This window comes from Vespula pensylvanica, chromosome 10 (genome assembly GCF_014466175.1).
Source record: "Vespula pensylvanica isolate Volc-1 chromosome 10, ASM1446617v1, whole genome shotgun sequence".
Lineage (NCBI taxonomy): Eukaryota > Metazoa > Arthropoda > Insecta > Hymenoptera > Vespidae > Vespula > Vespula pensylvanica.
In genome coordinates, this window is record NC_057694.1 from 1,520,804 (window position 1) to 1,541,588 (window position 20,785).

The 20,785-nt window shown below is 29.1% G+C and overlaps 4 protein-coding genes across 10 annotated transcripts in view; 1 reads left to right on the plus strand and 3 right to left on the minus strand.

Annotated features, from left to right (window-relative positions):
- LOC122632343 (cytochrome P450 4C1-like) overlaps positions 1-1,223 on the plus strand; it is a 2,254-nt gene extending 1,031 nt beyond the window's left edge. The window contains exons 2-3 of the mRNA XM_043819033.1: positions 873-1,055; positions 1,123-1,223. Coding sequence (XP_043674968.1) covers positions 873-1,055; positions 1,123-1,223 — 284 coding nt within the window. The remainder of the gene's footprint in view (positions 1-872; positions 1,056-1,122) is intronic.
- Positions 1,224-1,960: 737 nt separating this feature from the next.
- LOC122632199 (selenoprotein F) lies at positions 1,961-3,215 on the minus strand. Of its 2 annotated transcripts, XM_043818749.1 has the most exons (5): positions 3,029-3,215; positions 2,772-2,890; positions 2,556-2,677; positions 2,231-2,418; positions 1,961-2,006 (listed from the first exon to the last, which is right to left on the minus strand). In XM_043818749.1, exons 1-4 carry the CDS (start codon positions 3,071-3,073, stop codon positions 2,237-2,239), a joined length of 468 nt encoding a protein of 155 aa, XP_043674684.1. In that variant the 5' UTR covers positions 3,074-3,215; the 3' UTR covers positions 1,961-2,006; positions 2,231-2,236. The 2 variants fall into 2 exon arrangements, with proteins under 2 accessions (XP_043674684.1, XP_043674682.1); XM_043818747.1 differs by lacking the exon at positions 1,961-2,006 and having other exon boundaries at positions 2,164-2,418.
- Positions 3,216-3,417: 202 nt separating this feature from the next.
- On the minus strand, positions 3,418-4,699 carry LOC122632198. The gene is made up of 3 exons (XM_043818746.1): positions 4,574-4,699; positions 4,425-4,490; positions 3,418-4,330 (listed from the first exon to the last, which is right to left on the minus strand). Exon 3 carries the CDS (start codon positions 4,326-4,328, stop codon positions 3,558-3,560), a length of 771 nt encoding a protein of 256 aa, XP_043674681.1. The 5' UTR covers positions 4,329-4,330; positions 4,425-4,490; positions 4,574-4,699; the 3' UTR covers positions 3,418-3,557.
- A 2,153-nt stretch (positions 4,700-6,852) lies between these two features.
- On the minus strand, positions 6,853-20,587 carry LOC122632197 (BTB/POZ domain-containing protein 6-A). 6 transcript variants are annotated; one of them, XM_043818744.1, is made up of 6 exons: positions 20,484-20,587; positions 9,335-9,534; positions 8,469-8,641; positions 7,735-8,009; positions 7,258-7,643; positions 6,853-7,066 (listed from the first exon to the last, which is right to left on the minus strand). In XM_043818744.1, the coding sequence occupies exons 2-6, from the start codon at positions 9,410-9,412 to the stop codon at positions 6,854-6,856; spliced, it is 1,125 nt and encodes a 374-aa protein (XP_043674679.1). In that variant the 5' UTR covers positions 9,413-9,534; positions 20,484-20,587; the 3' UTR covers position 6,853. The 6 variants fall into 6 exon arrangements, with proteins under 6 accessions (XP_043674679.1, XP_043674676.1, XP_043674680.1 ...); XM_043818741.1 differs by lacking the exon at positions 20,484-20,587 and adding an exon at positions 19,066-19,318; XM_043818745.1 differs by lacking the exon at positions 20,484-20,587 and adding an exon at positions 19,228-19,251.
- Between the last annotated feature and the right edge of the window lie 198 nt (positions 20,588-20,785).

The window sequence follows — 20,785 nt, forward strand, 5'->3', positions numbered from 1 at the left end:
TACATTTCTTTCATCTTTACTTTAGATAGCAGAAAAATTTCTTTACGTAGAAAACTATTATTCATCAAACCGTTGCATCGACTGACAAATTGATTTTATATATTATCTTTATACTGGGCTAATGACAAAGTTATTTTGGTTGATGTGTTAAACAGTGTCTTTGTTTTCATAGACTTACTCATCATAGTTTTTAATTATCGCGCATTAAAGACGTTATAGCTGTATAGGTATATCGTTTCATTGAGATTCTCACGTAACTTTAAAAAGGAATTTGATACAACACGAAGTAAAAACGATAACAATTGCACGTTTCTAATGACTTTAATAAGAAGGAAAAGAAAAATTAGCTGAAAGCATAAAAAAGACATATAGGGAAATTACTTCACTTTCATGAGAAGAGTAAGCTTCATCGGAAATAAAATTTGTAGAAACGAACTATCGATTAACTTGTAACTCAACCTACTCGATATAGTCATCACTTAACATGAATAATAAACATAACAAACATAACAATTTTATTAATATTTTAGAAAAAATTTTTAAAAGATTTTGAAAAACGAGTGAAGAGTTATATCCAATCCAGAAATTATGGTCCTTTTTTTGTCATTTGTAACGATTATTCATCTAGAAAATATTGAGGTAAATAATTATCGGATAAAAAAACGAACAAAAATTTATGCAAAAAAGAAATTGTATACCGACTGATTCGATATTTTTCATACATGGAAAGATGTATAAAAGAATCACTTCGTTTATACCCAAGCGTTCATTTCATAGTTCGTTATATATCTCAAAATCTGCAGCTAAATATATTATATATTTACAGTTCATATAAATTTTTATTTATTAATCGTAATCATGTTAAATTTCAGAAAATGATTTAATACCAGCCGGTTCAATCTGTAACATTAGTATCCATAACTTACACAGAACCCCAGAATTTTGTTCGAATCTCGATGTTTTCAATCCAGGTAAATCTTTAAGAACGGAAAATATTAAAGAACGTAATCTTTATTCCTATATTCCATTTAGTGCTGAGCCAAAAAACTATATCGGTAAATATTGCATGCATAATACGAAATTAAATCAAAATAAATGTATTATTTGTTTTTTTTTTTATAGGTCAGAAATTCGCATTGCTTCGACTCAAAATCATAGTAGCTTACATATTGCACAATTTTTATTTGAACCTGTGGATGAACTGGATGACGTTAAAATTATAGGAGATTTTATTCTGGGCTCGCCAAAACCACTTCGTGTCAAATTTATATCTATAAAATAATAGCATTACATCTTTCCAAATTCCATTTTCTCCAAAATAAATTAAAATTTACAATTACATGCAATTACAATTATAACGCAATGCATTTTTCGTATCATTTCTTTACACTACTGATCTTTACTTTATAGTACAAAAAAATTTCTTTAGATACAAAGCTTTTACTTATCAAAATGATACGTCGATTGTCAAATTGATCTTAGATATCATCTATAACGCTAATCTAGAGTTATATCTCCTAGAGAATAAAACAGTGTCTGTAATTTCATCGAAAAATGATTGTTCTTAAAATTTATTTATTCCTCTTATTTTTTAAATGTTACGCATCAGTAACTTGTAAAAACTATGAACTCGACAGTTACGAATACCGTACTATAGTTTTTTATCACTCAAACGTTCGTTCCATTGAAAAACTCATAAATAACGTAGGAATATTATTTGAATATGCACGATGACGTATTCTTCTATCTTTCTATTTCTTTTTACTTCTTTCATTTGTTTAACATACATATTGTATTATAACTCTGCAATTTGGCTTGTTTGAATGTAAAAATATTCTTATTAATTTTTTATTGTTTTATCTTTGATTTGTCTCAAAGAGAAAAAGAAAAAACGCATTAATATAACCGGTATGTTTATATATAGAAATTATTAGATATAAAATATACAAATATCGCAAGTAGTATTCTGTCATACGTAAAAATGAATTCCTTATTTTATGCATATTCTACAATAGAAAATATTCATGATCTACATTAATTACATTAATAAATTATTAAAATTAACATTAAATTTGTTAACCTATATGAAGGAGTGGATAAGAATTTCTATTTAAAGGATGAAGATTAACAATATTAGAGAATTACAAATACAATGTACACATATTTAATTACAAAGTATGTTAATTTTAATGTAATAAGAAAATACAAAATAAGACATTTTGTTTAATACCTTATTCTAATCGGTAGAAAGATGTGTTGCTAAAAATTCATCGATTGAATCTGTATCCCATTTATGTATATCAAGAATATCTTCTACTTTATTATCAGCATCCAGCAATTTAATGATTGGATCTAATCCTCTTACATATCTTATTTGCAAATTTTTGTATTTATTTGGTCTATCACTTTTTATAAATGCTAAAAAAATTTAACAATCTATAACTATTGTTTCTTTTCATCTCAAACCATTATGTCGTAATATACGTAATTAAATATTTTAATAAAAATTAATAAATATGTTATTAAATATTTTAATAAAAAAAAATATTAAGTACCTTGTATTTGAGGATATGCACCAAATTTACATGTGCAAACCTTAAGAATTGCTTTCGGATATCGTTTAAAGCCAGATACATCATAATCATCATCCTTCAAACAACATTCCTTGCATTTGTCACTGAATCAAATAAAGAACATATGCATTGAACACTTAGGTCAAAAATGAATTATGATCAATCAGATTTTCCTTTATTATTTACTAAATTACTTACTAGATTTCTGGCACATTATATTTGTTGAATTTATCACATGTTGAACACAATAGGTTAGCCTTATTAAAACCTAATTTTTTACAATCATCTGCAGAAAATTCTGCGTTAATAATAAGTACCTATTAAAAAAAATTAATACATAGAATTTTTTAACGCAAATATTATAAGCAAATTGTAAAATACACAACAATTCTTACAAAAATCAAGGCATTCCATTATGAGATAAAGGTTATATAAATAATGTTGTTCATAATTACCGTTAAACCAAGTAGAAATATATGTAAAAATGTTGAAATATACATATTTTGATTACTTGAAATATTCTTTCTACAACTTTCTTAATATCTTAATAACAGAAACGTATAACGATCACATTACCTAAGTACACTCGAATCTGCCACTGTACGAAGATACTCTGATTTTCTTGGTTATGTTACAATCGAAATTCTGTTTCTGCGCATGCGTTTAAGAATTAGCTTTACTCACAGACAAAAATTAATTGACGTCATTTTTGTTATATGTTATTCAACAAAGTTTCAAATTTATCAGTTTATTTAATATTTAATATGCGTAATTATGCTCTCCACTTATTTTCCATAAGTAATATATATACGTATATATATATATATAATGACAAATCGTTAAATTTAATTTTTAGGTATAATTCCGAAATTTTTACAAATGTAATTATAATTATAACAAACGATAGCACATACTTCTACATATTATATAATACATAATTTATGATGGACTTATATTAAGAAAGTATTATTTCATTCTCATGTCTTAATCTAATTCTTGCAAATGATCTAACTTAATTTTTGTTGAAGGACAAATGTTTTGTGGAATTCTATTCTTCTTGGCTTTCTTTATCTGTTTCTGTCCAACTACATATTCCGGCATGATAACTTTACAATTTCTAAATGTTGGTTTATCTTCTGGATTTACAATTACGGTCGATGAATTTTCTGATTTAATTGATCTGGGTTTTGGCTTTTTAAATTCTACTTTAGAAGTTGATTGAACTTGTTTTGATTTAAATGATACATTACTATCATTTGCATCTGAAATTGTTTCATCAATATCCATTTTATTTTTCAATTTTCTCTCTTGCATTTTACGTGCTTTCAATTCTCTTAAAAATGATAATGCTGCACGGGTATTACTACGATCTGTCATATCTTCATTAGATACATCATCCAAATTGTATTTAGTCCATTTATGAGGATTTCTATGATAATCTGGTATACTTCTATAAATAGAACGTGGAGCAGGTTCTTCTAGTCGCTTGAAAATACTTTGTCTTCCTCGAAATTTTTGTGTTTCATATGTTCTTTTTTTATCATTTTTTATTGGCTGTAACCTACAAATTTCTCTAGATTCTATATTTACTTCCATATGATCAGAAGCTAAATCTCCTCTACGTCTGTTATATTCTTTTTCCGCAATAGATAATTGATCTACCAATGCTTTCATTTTATTTGAAAAAGCAGAAGAATTGTATTCTTGTTTTTCAACATTTGTACAATGTAATTCATCATTCGGTGACAGTTTCATTTCTAAAGCAAAAAAATTGAATATTTACAATTCTATGTAAAATAAAATGTTCTCAAATGTTTTCAAAATAATATACATAAAGTATTAAGAACTTACTGATATATTTGAAGAAAGATTAATAAATTTCTTGAAATACTGAATTCGTGTTTCCTTCTTTACTGGCTTTATATTTAAGTGTTAAATATTATTAATAAACTTGTAAAACAATATAATTATAGCTAATTAAAGTTATAAACAATACATACGTTATTAATGTTCGACTAATTTTAATTCAATGCAAAATAGGATCACATAGAATGGACACTGGGATGCATAAAGCAGCATAAAGGTTATGCGCAGTATATAACTATCTTCAACGTCATTGGACGATTCTTTTTAACAAAAAACTATTTCTCTCATCCACTGTTGCATTCAAACGTAGTTCTCGTTGTTAACGCTAGAAGGCATTGAATGTAATTTCTCATCAAAATGAAATAACGAATTTTAAAGTAAAGTAGATTAAAAAGTTATTGAAAATGTATCATCCATATAAAATCAATTTTCTATTTATAAATTATTAGGGTTGCATATAAAAGAGTATATACATATTAAAATGTGATATTTAGTTTATTAATTTACTTTATGTATTCTTTGAAAGTCTCTTTGTTTGGCATTAGTCTACACTATAAAACTACGTGATTATACGTCATCACACTATTGAATATTACAAGATATAATTTTTTCAAAAGTGAGTATCATATCAATCATATTCAACATTCCTTCCTTCATATAACATAACTTTTAAGTTCTTTAAAAAATTAATAAATATATGTATATGTATTATAACTAAACGATGTATACACATATAAAGAATAATAATTAATATTCACACAACGGTCAGTCATAATAGAAATGTAATATATAACGTGTCTAATAATACATAAAATTTTTAACGATGCAAATATTAACTTGAAGATAATCAATTATGAATTACAATAGCAACGATAAGATTTTAAACGATTATAAACGAATGTCAATACGAAGATAGATGTTTAAAAATTTATGTGGTCTATCAAAATTCCAATTACATATTATTACGTTGTTTCTTTTTTCTTTATCTTCCTTTTTAATTTATTTTTTTTTTTATTTTTTAGTAATACTATCGAAAGAGATATAACTTTTCACTCGTATCTAATTAAAATCAATAAACATAAAAAGATTTGTCAATACTAATGGATTATTTGAGAAGAGTATAAAACTTCGTAAATAATAAAGTCTTCGATTCGCTGTAGAAAAGCTGTATAAATGTAAAAACAAATATATATATATATATATATATACACATATACATACACATACATATATATATCTATGCAGGATTATTTAAAAATAGATGATCAAAAACTTTGATATCGTATCCAACTCTTCTTAAGAATAAAAAAAAGTCATTAGATTAACACGATACAATATTAAAGTTTGGCCAACTATTTTTGAAATATCCTGTATACATAGTTATAGCATATTAAATAATTGCACTTAGAAGCATTATTAACTCGCCCAGACTTACATTCCTTTGAAATCAAATGAATGTACGAGACGATATATATATATATATATATATATATATATATATATATATGTATGTATGTGTATGCTTATGCTTATTATATTTGCAAGTAACAACGTACGCATATTTCTTTAATGAATTATAATTGTTTGTGTTATAATTGGACTTTATAGAAGATTCGCTAATTTAAGTTACAAAGTAAATAATGAACACAATCAAAGTCAGACTAGCTTACTATAATATTATAGCACGATATATAGGAATAATTATTCATTTATTTGTCAATTTTATGTTATTTTTGTCTCTTTCTTATTTTGCGATTATGAGATATAAATAAGACGATAAAACAAAGGAACATTTCGAGATTGTTAATTTTATGTGTGTTAGCAAAAAATAATAAAAGCTGATTGATCTACGATATATAAAAATATTCATTCTTTCAATATTCTAGAGATTGTATTCTAAATATACGTATATATATATATATATGTGTGTGTATGTATATTAACTTTCCGGCAATTGACAATAAGATTGTATATGGTGTATGTATATATATATATATATGCATCTATGTACTGTCTATTTTTAACTGTCTGACTAACATTCGGGTAAACAATGAAACGATTATGTCATTAATATGATTTCTGTCATATAAATATTGTCACATAAACACACAAGTACTACTTTCTTTCATTTTTCTTTTTTTCTTTCTTTCTTTTTTCTTTTTTATAACGTTCGATGGCACTGTATAAGGAATATCGAAAATAAAAAAAGATTCATTAAATGAGATCTAAGTACCTCGTTTTTCGTTGTCTTCGATTGTTATATCGATCTCATACATTCTACTTATATAACTTATTATTATATTTTTAATATCGAGTCGAAAATGAAGAAAAAAGTTCAATCGAAAACTTTTTTCATATTTCTCTCGATAAGAGATTCATTAATAAAAATGTAAGTTTCCTTTCGATCTTTGCATTTACTCGAATACGCACGCTAAGACGCGTACGAAACAGGTACAAATTCTGGAACATGCTTGACCGGCGCATTCTTTCCGTCGATTCTTTCTATTATCTTGACGTTCCTTCTTACCTGATTTTAACATACTACAACTTTGATTATGATACGTTACCGTCCCGATTCTAGGTTTATTGGTTAGCCTTGAAAGAGGATTATTCGTCGAAATATTTGCCTAAAATTTAATTAAAATATAATCATTACGACTATTAATTTATCTTTTCAATCAAACAAAATATACGTATCGAAGGATTAGAAATTTGAAAGATATTGTACGTGTATAATAATAATAATAAAAAAAAAAAAAAAAGGAAACGGAAGAAAAAATATTCATTCGTCGGATATTATAAATATCTAAAAGTTTACCTCTTCTTTACCAGGATGTCCAAGAATTTTGGCAAATATAAAAGCAGACTCTTTGCTAGTTAAAATACCATGGGCCATTGGACCATCGATGAATTCCCTATCCGTCATAAGTAAGTATCTTACAGAATACCAAACTTCATCCGATAAGGAAGCTCTTTTGTTCGATGATGTTGGTTCGATACCATGTTTTCTACAATTCGATGCAGCCCATCTATCGAGTGCAGCAAAAAGAATAGCTTCGTTAGGTAATCTCAATGTATCACGACACGCGATTTCCTTAATTTCTTTGGCATTCAATTCTTCGAAACGTTCTTGAAGAAGTACAGTTGAAGGATCTGCATCGATGACACTCAAACATCGAAGGAGAAGTTCGGTACAGGCTGCAGCTTTTATTAAAAAAAGAAACAGATGATAATTCAATTTGATTAATTAAATGAAAATATCTATTATACGATATTATTAAAATAAAAAATTCACCTATTTCACTAGCCTCATCTTCAGATGCAGGCGGTGCTGAAGGTCTATTAGATGATTCCTCCATATCGTTATCTTGAGATGTAGAAGGAGATAAATTGTTTGCATAAAGATTAAGATTTTCATAGATTTCGAGTACGGTCGAGGAATCTAAATTCTCTTCGAGATAATTTATTGCAAAACGTGCGAGATCCGAACAGAGATATTGATGTGCTACATCGAGTGTTGCTCTTGCAGTTGATACTGATTGAAAGATAATGGGCTCGTCGTTGAGATATCTGTGACAGATAAATAAACGAATGTTTGTTGAAATAGGAAATTCAATTAAAAATATTCTATTATTTTTGTTTTTTTTTTTTTTTTCATTTCTTAATTCGTCCTGATACATTGAAATCGTAAAGATACAAAGATAAAGAAATTTTATATAGCTTTTAAAGGAATATTAAATCAATACTGAGATCTCGATTTATCTTCGTTTCTTTTTTCTTTTCTTTTTCTTTTTTAAATTTGATTTCATCTTAATATTTAAGTAATTTATACGATAATACAATTTAAGGAATAAAATTATTTGTGACTTTAAAGGAATATCTTAGTATTCTTTTAAATTTGAATTTATCTTGATATGACAACAAGCAAGATCATTATAAAGATTGAAAAAGAATTCGTGTAATTTCTCGATCGTGTGAATGTATAAGAAAGAAGAAGAAAAAAGTTGATAAGGATTACAAATATAATACCTGAGAAAATGATCGAACGCTCGTTTTTCGAAATGTTTTATAGTTACAAGCGGAGGAGGATCGGTTCGTTCTGGTGCCATGGGTCCCATAAGCATTGCACGAAACCATTCACATTTTTTGGCCAATCGTTCCCTCTCTACACGATACCACCAGGTGTCTCCAGGCAACCCTACCTGGATTGACAGAAGAAATCTTACACGCACGTTCATTCACCACCTGCTATCTTCTCAACGTTTATTAAATCGTAAATACATTGGACATAAACTATACGATTAATTAAGTAATTATATCAAGTAAGTATATTTCCTTTCGATCATTTTATGTCGTTTATTTTATATTAAAATTAAAATGAATGAGATAATGAAGAATTTAACATTTTTTTTTCTTTTTCTTTTTTTAACTAAGTCATAAGAGCTTTCTTTTCTTTATATATATATATATATATATATATATATATATATATATATATATAAAAGATCCGAATAAATTTGACATTAAATATTAAATCGAATATCATGAACGATATTATTTATTTGATTAAATCACGAGAACTCAAGTTGTCGTTGTAATTTTTAATCATGACTTTTATTTTCAAGTGAAAAATCAAGATAAAACTTTGCGTTAAATTTGAAATGAAAAATTATAAAATCTTGTTGCATTTTTTTTTTTTTTTTTTTATTTTACTCGTTGAAAGAAGTAAATCTTGAGTACTCATGATTTATATTTTAATAATAATTAAATCTGCTAACTATTAAACCACCGAGGTCCTTATTGTTTCCTTATAAAAAGAGAATATAATCGAATATCTTTTATATATACACGTAATGCACAGAACAACATAATTAATATAAAACTAATATAAATACCTCGAGATTAACCATGTTACGAGGATCGATGTCAGACGTATTCTCGTCCGATACGACGAGTGGAAGAACTTCGGACATATTTTTCGAGGACAAACGTATCGCAGTAACCTTGAGAGAGATCCTATTTCGTAGAAGAGCCTCTCGAATGTTTTCCCACGTTTTCTCAGTCTCCGTATATCCGATGCATCTCGTATCATCGACTAAACGAAATAAATCAATCATTTTCTTTGTTAACTTCGTCGAAGATTCTTTAGTTTTATTTCGTGTAGAAAAAAAAAATAAATAAAAAGAGAGAGAGAGAGAGAGAGAGAGAGAGGACGAAGAAACTCTTAAAGTTTACAGTGAGAAATCATATGGTATACTAATCGTCGTAGGGACACTTTCGAACTATCCTTATCATCTTTAAAATTATATTTCAATCATTTTTTATCACCAATCCTTTTTAAATTCTACCGTAAAACGTTCAAATATTTCCCATTATCATGATGATATCTAAGACACACATGGGTTTGGCAAGTATTCGCAATAGATATTACGAAGTTCTGATTATTTTTTCATTTTTTCAACAACGATAAAAGATAAAAAATTCTCTATACATGGTATGTATATACATATGCGTGTGTGCATGTATGTATATGTATATATAAAGCGACAACACAACGATAGTATATCTTTCCCATGAATCTTCGTATTTCTGAAAGATCTTTCATTGAATCAATGAAATTTTGTTTTTCTTCTTCTTTTCAATCAAAATCTAAAAAGTTTTTCAATACACACACACACGCGCGCGCGCGGATATACACACACGCACATACATACATACATATACACACACACATATATTTAAAACTGTCACGAGAATTCACGTTAAAAACGAAGATACGTGAGATATAATTTTGTTAGAGGAATTCATTGACAAATTTTCGAAGTAAACCATTCGAGTTCTCGAACTCGACTAACGATTCGAATTGATTTCATCTCAAATATCAGCTTAAATGTAAATTTAACGCTCTTAAATTTTATCGAATGTGACAAGGATGACGACGACTGTTTATAAACACAAATAGCTAACGAAAGTCAGTAATCTAAACATTAGACGAAGAAAGAATCTTATCAGCGTATTTTCAATACGTTACTTCTCCCAAAACGAATATAAACAAATCGATATACAATGTATACAAAAACTTACAGAGACCTTTTTTGTCTTTTTTTCCTCTTTACTTTGAGGAAGATTTGATCTTTGAACTACCAAGAAATCGATCAAAATGTCATCGAACTTTAATATGTATTTAAAGTCGATATAGTCTATGAGCAAATCTCGTAATCAAAGTTAACGACTGACGATTCACGATTGATAATTTCAAGGAAAATATTTTTTCAAACGATGACGCTTTCGATAAAATAAATATACTCTTATCCTTATCCTATTTCAATATTAAGGATGGTCGAACTTGAGTCATTAAAAAAATAAAAAAATAAATAAAGAAAAGACAACAAAAGAAGCATTTACTATTGATTGACTTTCAAACTCATTCGTGTCTTTTCAATGAACGATCGTTAAATGTTAATCAAACGAGATTATATTATCTACGTATGTATAATGCATACATATATGCGAAAGAGAACGATTTACGTCGACGATGAATTTCTATTTCTGTTTTCGTCGAGCTTTTCTCGTGCCAAGGTTGCTCGTACGTGTTCACTTGCCAAAAATAGGAAGATCGTTTTATTCGACGATGAAAATCAAGCGAAACTTTCGACTGGAGACGAACCAACAAGCTGCTGATCTTTTGTCTCTCTCTCTCTCTCTCTCTCTCTCTCTCTCTTTCTGTTTTTTTTTTCTTAGAAAGGAGATCGTTGACTTTGAGGATCATGCTAATATTAGATCGACTAAAGAAAGAGTACGAATACGGGACTACATGCCTCAATCTTTTCGAGTAATTCGCTATAAAAAGGTATACCGTATGAATTATAAAATAAAATATTTTCAAATGAATCTGTGTAGCATGATTGAGAGAGGGAAAGAGAGAAAGAGAGAAAGAGAGAGAGAGAGAGAGAGAATTGAAGGATAGATCTAGTTCATTGAAAAAAAAAGAAAGATTAATGAATGAATAAAAAGAAAAAAAAAGAAAGAAAACTCGTTTCGCAAGAATACAAAGATGTCAGTATACATCGCATGAAAAATAAAAGAGCAGTTTAATAAAATTAATGCGAGCCGACACCATCACTGGTAATTAAGTTAAACGAGTTCTCGCACACGGCCTTTTAATTCAATTGAAATTCATTCCTTTGTGCGTTGAACACACCCGCATTAATCGCTAAATTTATCGTTTTCGTATGAGGAAGAAGAAAGGATGCAAAATATATCGGAAATAAATACATATATGTTTATGCATTTTACAAAGTTTTACAAAATTTGTAAAATTTTGATTCAAAGATTCGTTGAGAAAGAAAAATGAAAAGGAAACAAAGCAATTCTCGTTTGTTCATTAAATCGTGATTCATTGTTGAAGTGAATCTTTTTTCTTCTTTCTTTCTTTCTTTTATTTTCTTTTTCCTTTCTTTTTCCTTTCTTTTTTTTTTTTTTTTTTTGTTGCAAAAGTAATTTTATCGTCTTAACCATAACATGGTTTCACTATGGAGGTCTAAATTCCTTAGATAGACAAATGCAAGAACGAAGGTAACCTCGGAATAAGAGGCAATGTATGCTATCTGCCGATACGTATATTAAGTCCGATTATCGTTATCCACTCAAGTGTATCGAGTAACAAAAACTATCGTGTGAATTCGTAGAATATAAAGTTATTGCATATAGCTTGTAATGTAAAATGTATGCCATACTTTTTTTTTCTCGATAGATTTCTCAAAAGAAACAAATTAAAAAATGAAATATAATGAAATAAATTATGTCACACAAATCGACGACGTGTTTTTAGTATAATAACGATAATTTCTTTTTCTTTTTTTTTTGTAAATTCCTTCAACATGTTCACTTGGATTCATGAAAAATGTAGTTATTCCTTTTATCGATAGACACTTTTACTTTTTCTGTGTTTTATACTTTTGGTTTCTTTATTTTTTATTTCTCTATTTCTTTTTTTCTTTTGTATTTTTATAAACGAATCGTATCACAGTATTTTTTTTTTTTTTTTACATCGAATTATTATTTTATTAAGTTGTTCAGTTTGTTCACGACTTTAAAATAAGGAGCGAGGGAGATTCCTTTCGGTTTATGCGCACTTTATCTTGAAAAGAAAAAAAAAAAGAAAGAAAATTATTAAAATCGCAAAGAAGGAAGTATCCTTGACATATACAGATAAAACGAAAGTGACTAGCTCGATAGCAAATAGGTTTATAACAATTTTACTTGGTATGCGTTTCGTCGCACCGATAACAGCAACAATAACGATAACAATAATAAATAATAACAACAAAGCGAGCCTAATTAAGAATAATTTGTCGAGATCAAAACGATAAATGAAATATCACGATAAAAGTAAAAGTATTCAAGATTAAATTTGAAAGCGGATCACGTTTGGAATATCACGTTGTGACGTTGTTTCAATGTCAACAGGTCTGAATCAAAGTGCCCGTATGATCGTCGATTTGTTTCGTACAAATTAAGAGATATTTTACATGGTTAACCATATACTATATACATAGATAGATAAATAAATAAATTCCGAGAGTTATTCGTATAGAGTTTGTATCATCGATAGAAAAAATAATAAAAAAGAAAAAATAATATCGATATATCGACAAGTGGTAATAAGTTATTACTTGCTTAAAAATGATAACACGTAGAAAAACGAAATCGTTCGTGAAAAAAAGTAAATTTTGTTTAAGATATTATATATAAATATTTATCTCCTTACAATTTATTCAAATGAATAACTTGCAAAAACGAGAGAAAAAATATTTCTTTTTGCTCTTAACAAATTCTATGACACAATAATGTAATATTCGAAAAGAGGCGTTCGATTAATTGAATTGGAACGAATTCATCAGGCTGGTCCTGTTAAGAAGTACCCGCATTGTTGGAACCAATCGAAATCGTTCATTTAAGTTGATTTTAATCATCGATATCGAAAGTTATTTTTTTCTCTTTTATATTTTTTTCTTTGTGTTTCTTTTTTGTTAATCGATATCGAAAGTGTTTGTGAACGAATGTCACGGTGAAAGTATACCATATTTAAATGACCGATTCAATTCTAGATCGTTTATCATCGAATTATACGGTCACGTATACACGTAAGTATGTACCAATTGCAAAAAAAAGTTCATTGAAAAAGTTCGAACGATTGGTAAAGGCTACCTAGATGCATATGTTCTATATAAATACATACATACATATATATATATATATATATACATGTGTGTGTAGATAGATAGATAGATAGATAGATAGATAAATAGATACAAGTTCCTACGTATTGTCTTTCGATTTTGTGTTTTTCTTCATTCGTTGAGCTCTACTAGTCTGGATAGCGAATGTTCATTGAATGCGTTGATAGATCTTAGTAATAAAGAAATGAGGTGAGAAAGAGAGAGAGAGAGAGAGAAAGAGAGAGAAAGAGAGAGAGAGAGAGAGAGAGAGAGAGAGAAATAAGAAGAACAATGAATGCAAGTGAAAACGAATGACTGGAAATTATATCACGTTGCAATTTTGAAAGATCATGATCGAATTACTTATTTAACAATTTTCTTTTTCTCTTGTTTCCTCTTTTTCCAGTTTTTTTTTTTTTTTTTTTTTTTTTTTTTTTGTAGGAAACTATAAATCTCAAGTTCGAATAGTATTAATAATTTACCGGAAGACGAGTAACTTCTTTCAAGAACAATAAGATCGATTGTTAGCACCCTCAACACGAACGATACGGAATGAAAACGTTATGCGTAACAATGACAAATGTGTTAATTAAATCGGCACGCGTGTCGTAGTTGAGAAGTCAGAATGAATAACGTGCGAAAATTAGTCAACGATGGAAAACATTATGATTTTATGGAGAAACCTTGAGTAAAACTACTTGCGATGCTTTGGCAAGGTCTCCTTTAGCCAAAGAATTACGAACGTATCAAATTATAGAAAAATATCACGATTACGAGAGCTAGGCTTCGCGTGCATTCATTCAAACATGGATGGAAAAAGAGAAATATTACCGGAAGACATTTATTCTTAACAAAAAAAAAAAAAAAAAATAAATAAAAAATAAAAAATGATATAGAGAAAACTATATACACGTAAGAAATTTATACGGGAAACGCTCGTAATAAATTTGATTAATTTACTATTAATTATCGTACCGTTCGGGTTCTTAAAAAGAAAAGATATAAGTAAATAAATAATAATACGTAAACAAGAATTATTTTACGCGTAACAAAATTGTTTAAAAGTGATCTTAACATATTATAGAATAATTTGTTATTAATTATCATTAACGTTCTTATACTCTTCGATCGAAATTATTCTATTGTATCACGTAGAAATCGAAGTTCCCTCTTTCATTCGAACTCTTTCTTATTCCATCAACGAGATCTGTTTCAAGGAATTTCATGACTCAGTATGGCGATCAATATTGGATCGCACACATTTATTACAGCTGTACCGATTGTGAGACGCACACCTCTCTTGCATAATAAAGCTTCTCGTTGAGAAGATAATGATGGTTTCTTCGATGGTGGCTTACGCTAATTGCATCGTAATACTTGGCTCGATTTCTTTTCATTCGAACTTCATTAAGGATTTCCATCGATAATTTCTCACCAAAATTTGATTATCAAAGAGAAAATATTTATTATTAAAACCTTCTAATCGCGAATAAAGCAGAGAGCAAGAAACTTTTTCTTGTCCAAATTAATTAAAAGAAAAAGAAAAAAGAAATAAACCATCGAATTCGCGAATGTTTACCGATCGTTTTGAAAAATCTAATAAGCGAACACGTATCTCGGAATATACACGCAAGATACCATAAATAATTAATATGTACATTTTTCTAATTGCGAAGAAGAAAGAAAGGAACGAAAGTTTCTTTTTCATAATAAAAAGAAATAAAAACAAAATAAATGTTCATCGAAAATATAATGTTTACAAATATGCTTACCGGTCATTTTGAAAAATCCAATAAATCCAACAAGCAAACGCATATCCCGAATAGACACGTGAGATCCCATAGATAATTTCTTTGCAAAATTTCTTTTTCTTTTCTCTTCACGCGGAACAAAACGAACGAAGTATCGTTAACGTATAAGAACGTCGTAGCAATTAAAACATTTCGCGTTTCACATCCGACGATGAACGAACGTGAAATGAACTAGCATCGAGTAGGTCCGTGCACTTTTGTCGTTTTGAATGCGACCGCCAGCATCCGGCGTGCAGAAAACCACGTGACTCAACAATGGAATAAAACTTGCCGATTAATCGATTATCTTGTTTTCTTTTTTTATAGAGGATTTCGCGGTGAAAAGATGAGACACGTATATGCATTAGAAATCTAACAGATTTATGTGAGATGAGAGAGAGAGAGAGAGAGAGAGAGAGAGAGAGAGGAAATATAAAAAAGGAAATTAACGATAAAAAGAGAGAGAGAGAGAAAGAGAGGAAGTGATAATCATGGAAAAAAACTATAGTTAAATGGAACTTCTCAATTTTCCATAGATGTAGATGAATCATACTCTTCTTTAAAGAAGGTAATAAAGCAAACAGACTTCCAACAATTTTTTTTTCTTTTTTTTTTTTTTCTTTTTAACTTAAAAAGTTGAACGGATATGAAAGGAAAGAAAATGAAAAAGGAAAAGAAGAAAAGAGGAATGCAATAAAATAAAATAAAATAAAATAAAATAAAATAAAATTTTAGCTTTAAGTTTTACTTTTAAGAAACTAGTCGTACTCGATAATTGAGAACACCTTTTATCTGAAGTTATGATAATTCGTTTGAGGTCGTAACAAGCATTAAGATAATAAATGTATCTATTTCGATATTTGCAAAAGCAAAAGGAAAAGTTCAGGTCAAAGATTCTAATAACTTTACTACGAACGTGCTAATAATACTGTCTTGTAGATTCCAATATGTATCTACATAATATATACATATATACATATATATAAACATACGTGAGCATGTGTGTGTGTATATAAACTTATGAGGATTAACTCGTGCTTGCACGACACGCACGTGCATTCATATGATACCATCGAAATCGCATCGAGCACGACGATACAATAGTTCTTCTACCAATGATATCATTGGACTAATATGACAATCTTAGAAAGAATGAAAGAAAGAGAAAGAGAGAGAAATAGATATAGACAGAAAGAAAGAAAGAGTGAAAGAGAGCAAAATAAAAAGAAGAAAAAGAGAAACGATAAAGAATAAAATGCATAAAACAAAATAATCTTATTTCTTGAAAAGATCTTTGAATGTATCATCTATCTACATATGATCTACATACATGTTATGTATGTTATACGTGTCTAATATCTAAAACAACGATAACGGTTCATCGATACGTCACGTCGAATTAATGATCAAGTCTAGACGGATTAATTTCAATGGTAATTGTTTCCTCGAGCGTAGAACTACACCGTACGATCAGAAACAGTTTCTCGATCTGTCTGACTCACGCACTTTATAAAACGGGAATCGTACGTAATACGGTAAAATAAGAAACATTCAAGTTTACGATCGTATTATACGCGAGTAAGTGTTGATGCTATTTCAGGTGCAAACTCGACGGTCCCTAAACGTTTTCTTTTTTCTTTTTTTTTTTTTTTTCTTTTTTTCTTTTTTTTCTCGAGTTAATTGTTCATCGCGCTGATGATATCTTCAAAACTATTAGAAAAAACTCTTCGATTATTCGTCGAACGTTTTAATCGAGATCGAATTAATGTGATTTACCTTTCAATTGAAAATAAGAAAAGAAAGAATAGCCCTTCGATATGACCAACGTAGGACAAGTACCGGTGTGATCAATACTCTCTACCTCAGTCTACAGTTTGACGCACACACATACACACAAACATATACGAAGCACACAAACGCGCGTATACACGTACATGTATACAGGTATCTCTACATTCTCTGTTAAAGTACTCTCCCTCTATACGAGAGGAGGGACAGAGGACTGACTTGACTGGTGGTCGCTTTCTTTGCGCAAAATCCAGCTTGGCGCTGCGAATGAAAATAACGATTTTACGATGCTAGACATTGCTATTGCATATTGTTATATTTAAGAATATATATTACGATATATCGTATATCGTTATAATACGTTCTACTAGCGATAATCAAAAAAAAAAAGAAAAAACGTAAAACGTAAGCGAATGTAGAGATTGAAAAAAAAAAAAAAAAGGAAAAAGAAAGAAAAAGAAAAGGAAAGAAAACAAAAATGATGGGAGTAAAAGTTTTGATAAAAAACTATAGGCTCGCATAATTAACACCTAACACCTGTTTTACTCGATTCACTATGGATACAATACTTATCTACGATATCGTAGTGATATATATATGTGTGTGTGTGTGTGTGTGTGTGTGTTTAGGTAAGTATCGATCGTTTCGCAGTAGTTTGGGCTTGAAATGATCAGACGGAAACCTATCAAAATGTTACTAACGAGATTATCATCGTTGCGAAATTATGTTAGATATATCTTTTATGGGACTGTATATTATTGTAAATATTTTTACGAAAAAAGAAAATATTGGATACAAGTAATAGAAGAGAATTATTGGGCGATGTTTAAAATACAAATGGTTATTTATTTTTTGGAATTTCTTTTTGTTCGATATCATATCCGATGTTTCACCAGAGAAACGAACGGATATCGTAATAGAATGATAACGTTTTATTAGTTTCTTTGAATCATCGACCATGAATCGAACGAGGGAACATTGGCGAAGGGACAACATGAAGAGAGAAAGATAGAAAGAGAAAGAGAAAGAAGGAGAGAGAAAGAGAGAGAGAGAGAGAGAGAGAGAGAGAGAGAGAGAGAGAGAGAGAGAGAGAGAGAGAGTAAAGAAGATATAAAGAAGAGATAAAGAAAGCTAGTAAAATTTTCACTGAAAATTATTAGTTTTCTTTACCCTTAAGCATGTAAAACACGGACAGTACATGATGTTGTAATAATAAATATGAAATAAAAATGATAAAGGAAATAACGATTTAAAGGTAGCGTTACGAAATAATAATAATACCACCGTAAGAATAAATATGCGCGAACAAATAATCTTCGTTGACAGAATTAACAAAGCTTGTGAATAATTATCAGTGATTAAATAATCGTTCGTTCCCGTAGCTAACAACCGGCACTAAGACGAAGATTATCTCGTTGAAGTGAAATGTTTATTCCTGTCACTGTTGTTCCATGGTACACCTCCATGGTTAGATAATATCGTTTCATGATTACCGAAATTTATAGTCTTACTTTTATTACACACTAAGATTAACACTGGTAAGTATTAAATATGCATTTCAAAGATTTATAATTGCTAATATATGATAATACCTTTTATGTATTCATATGAATAAGAAACTTCACTGGATACACGAAAAAAAAAAAAAATAAAAAGAAATAATGATTTTCATTCACTTCACAATTTTTTCTCTTTCTTTTTTTTTTCTGTTTTCTCTTTTTCGTTCTTCGTCTTTCTTTCTTTCTTTCTTTCTTTCTTTCTTTCTTTCTTTCACGACGAACACTCGATAAATGTAGTACGCACTGTGTGTCTTAACGTGCAACTTACTCGATTAATATCACCCTAAGAACTTATTATATGATTTTGATTTTCTTAAAGTATATTCCTTTCTTTTTTTTATCGAACGTTCGCGCGACGACGTTTTTCTTTTCCTTTCTTTCCTTTTCCTTTTGTTCTTTTCCTTTTTCAATAAATATCAGTTAAAGCTACCATTTGTTTATATCGAAAATATTCGCACTTTAAGACTCGGACAACGTCTGCGTTGGCCGATTACTAGGTCTGCAATGAACATATAATTCGCACGAAGGAACCGGTGCCCTGGCATCGGGCATATCATTGGCTATACATAGCATGCGTCCCGATGCGCAGACGCCTAACATTCTCCGTTCTTTACTCGTATAAACAATAACACGTTCTTTTTTCTTCCCTCTTCTCCACCCCCACACCTCCTTTTCCTCACCACCCCTCTCCACTAGCACAATTCGTTTCTCAATACTTTCTAAATTTTGTCTATTATTTCGAGAAATAAAAATTTACATTTTTATTGTTTATCGCAATTTTTACGATCGCGATAATACGGATAATTTATAGCGGAAACAATTGTAATTCTAATTAATATTTGTAACCTTCGAAGAGTGTATTTTTAAATTCACGTTTCCATTTCGAAAATATACGTGACCTCTTTCCGCCGAAAAATGACCTAAATAATTTATAAGAGTGCCATAAAAATAACTATCTCATGAAGTTAATACTTTTAATGAGTTCCCGATTGATCTGCAGTTTATATATTCTCATGGATGGTACGACAGGAAGAGATCTAATCATTAGATCCGGTACGGAACAATAACATTTTTAACATAATCGAGATAATAACTACATTAAGATGTATAGTGCAATGTATTAACAGATCGATCTCAGTCACTAAAAATCGATTGTTGTACCTAAAATGGTACGTTAATTTGCGTTGAATCGTTTTCCCAATGTAGAACTTATCCTTGCAAGTAACTACTCTGTCAATGCACCTTCGAAGACAAAGAGAAAAGCAAGTGTATTTATAATTTCTTGTGTTATTCACCTTCGAAGAGGAAATGAACAAGTATTTGTCTCTCTTTTTCTCTCGAATTTTATAAACAATTATCTCGCTTAAAAATTAATGTGTGTGAGTGCGTGTTTGAATAATACTTAGATAAATGATAATTATAATAAAAATGTAATAATATAGATTGGAATTCAAGATAATCGCTTATATATGAAAATTTGTATACTCGATAATATTATTCCGTCTGTAAACATAATTCGTTTAATACGTTTTTTAATTAAAATCGTCATGGACAAATCAATCGAAACAACTTCATTATATTTACGAAGCAAATTTTTTTTATCGGTGAATTAGATAGGGTAAGCCTTATTCGATCTGGTCTGGAGTGAAAAGTGTCGAATATGAGTGTATATATCGATCCACTTACATTTCCGCTCCCCTGTAAGCTATACGAAAGTAGGTCAAGCAACAAGATCCAGGCTTTAGGTATGGTCCATAGTCATCCGGGTTCGATAATACTTCCGATGAAAAATAGGTCACTGAATAAAAAGAAAAAAGAAATATGTTTTAAGTAAACGACGTATTGATAATCTACGAGAAATCGTAATACAAAGAATCAGTATGACATTCAATCACTAAAAATTCATTAATGCTAATTAATTTTGATTTAAATCGCCAAATATTTGATTGAAATTTCTTAAATAAAAATCAATATAAAAATCATCTAAT

Coding starts and splice junctions, on each gene's coding strand:
- LOC122632199 (XM_043818749.1), bottom strand. CDS start 3,073: ATGTATATTTCAACATTTTTACATATATTTCTACTTGGTTTAACG. Junction 2,891..3,028: donor TATTTCTACTTGGTTTAACG/GTAATTATGAAC, acceptor TTTTTTTAATAG/GTACTTATTATTAACGCAGA. Junction 2,678..2,771: donor TATAATGTGCCAGAAATCTA/GTAAGTAATTTA, acceptor TATTTGATTCAG/TGACAAATGCAAGGAATGTT.
- LOC122632197 (XM_043818740.1), bottom strand. CDS start 15,502: ATGGGATCTCACGTGTCTATTCGGGATATGCGTTTGCTTGTTGGATTT. Junction 8,010..8,468: donor GCGTTCGATCATTTTCTCAG/GTATTATATTTG, acceptor TATCTGTCACAG/ATATCTCAACGACGAGCCCA. Junction 7,067..7,257: donor GACATCCTGGTAAAGAAGAG/GTAAACTTTTAG, acceptor ATTAAATTTTAG/GCAAATATTTCGACGAATAA.
- LOC122632198 (XM_043818746.1), bottom strand. CDS start 4,328: ATGAAACTGTCACCGAATGATGAATTACATTGTACAAATGTTGAAAAA.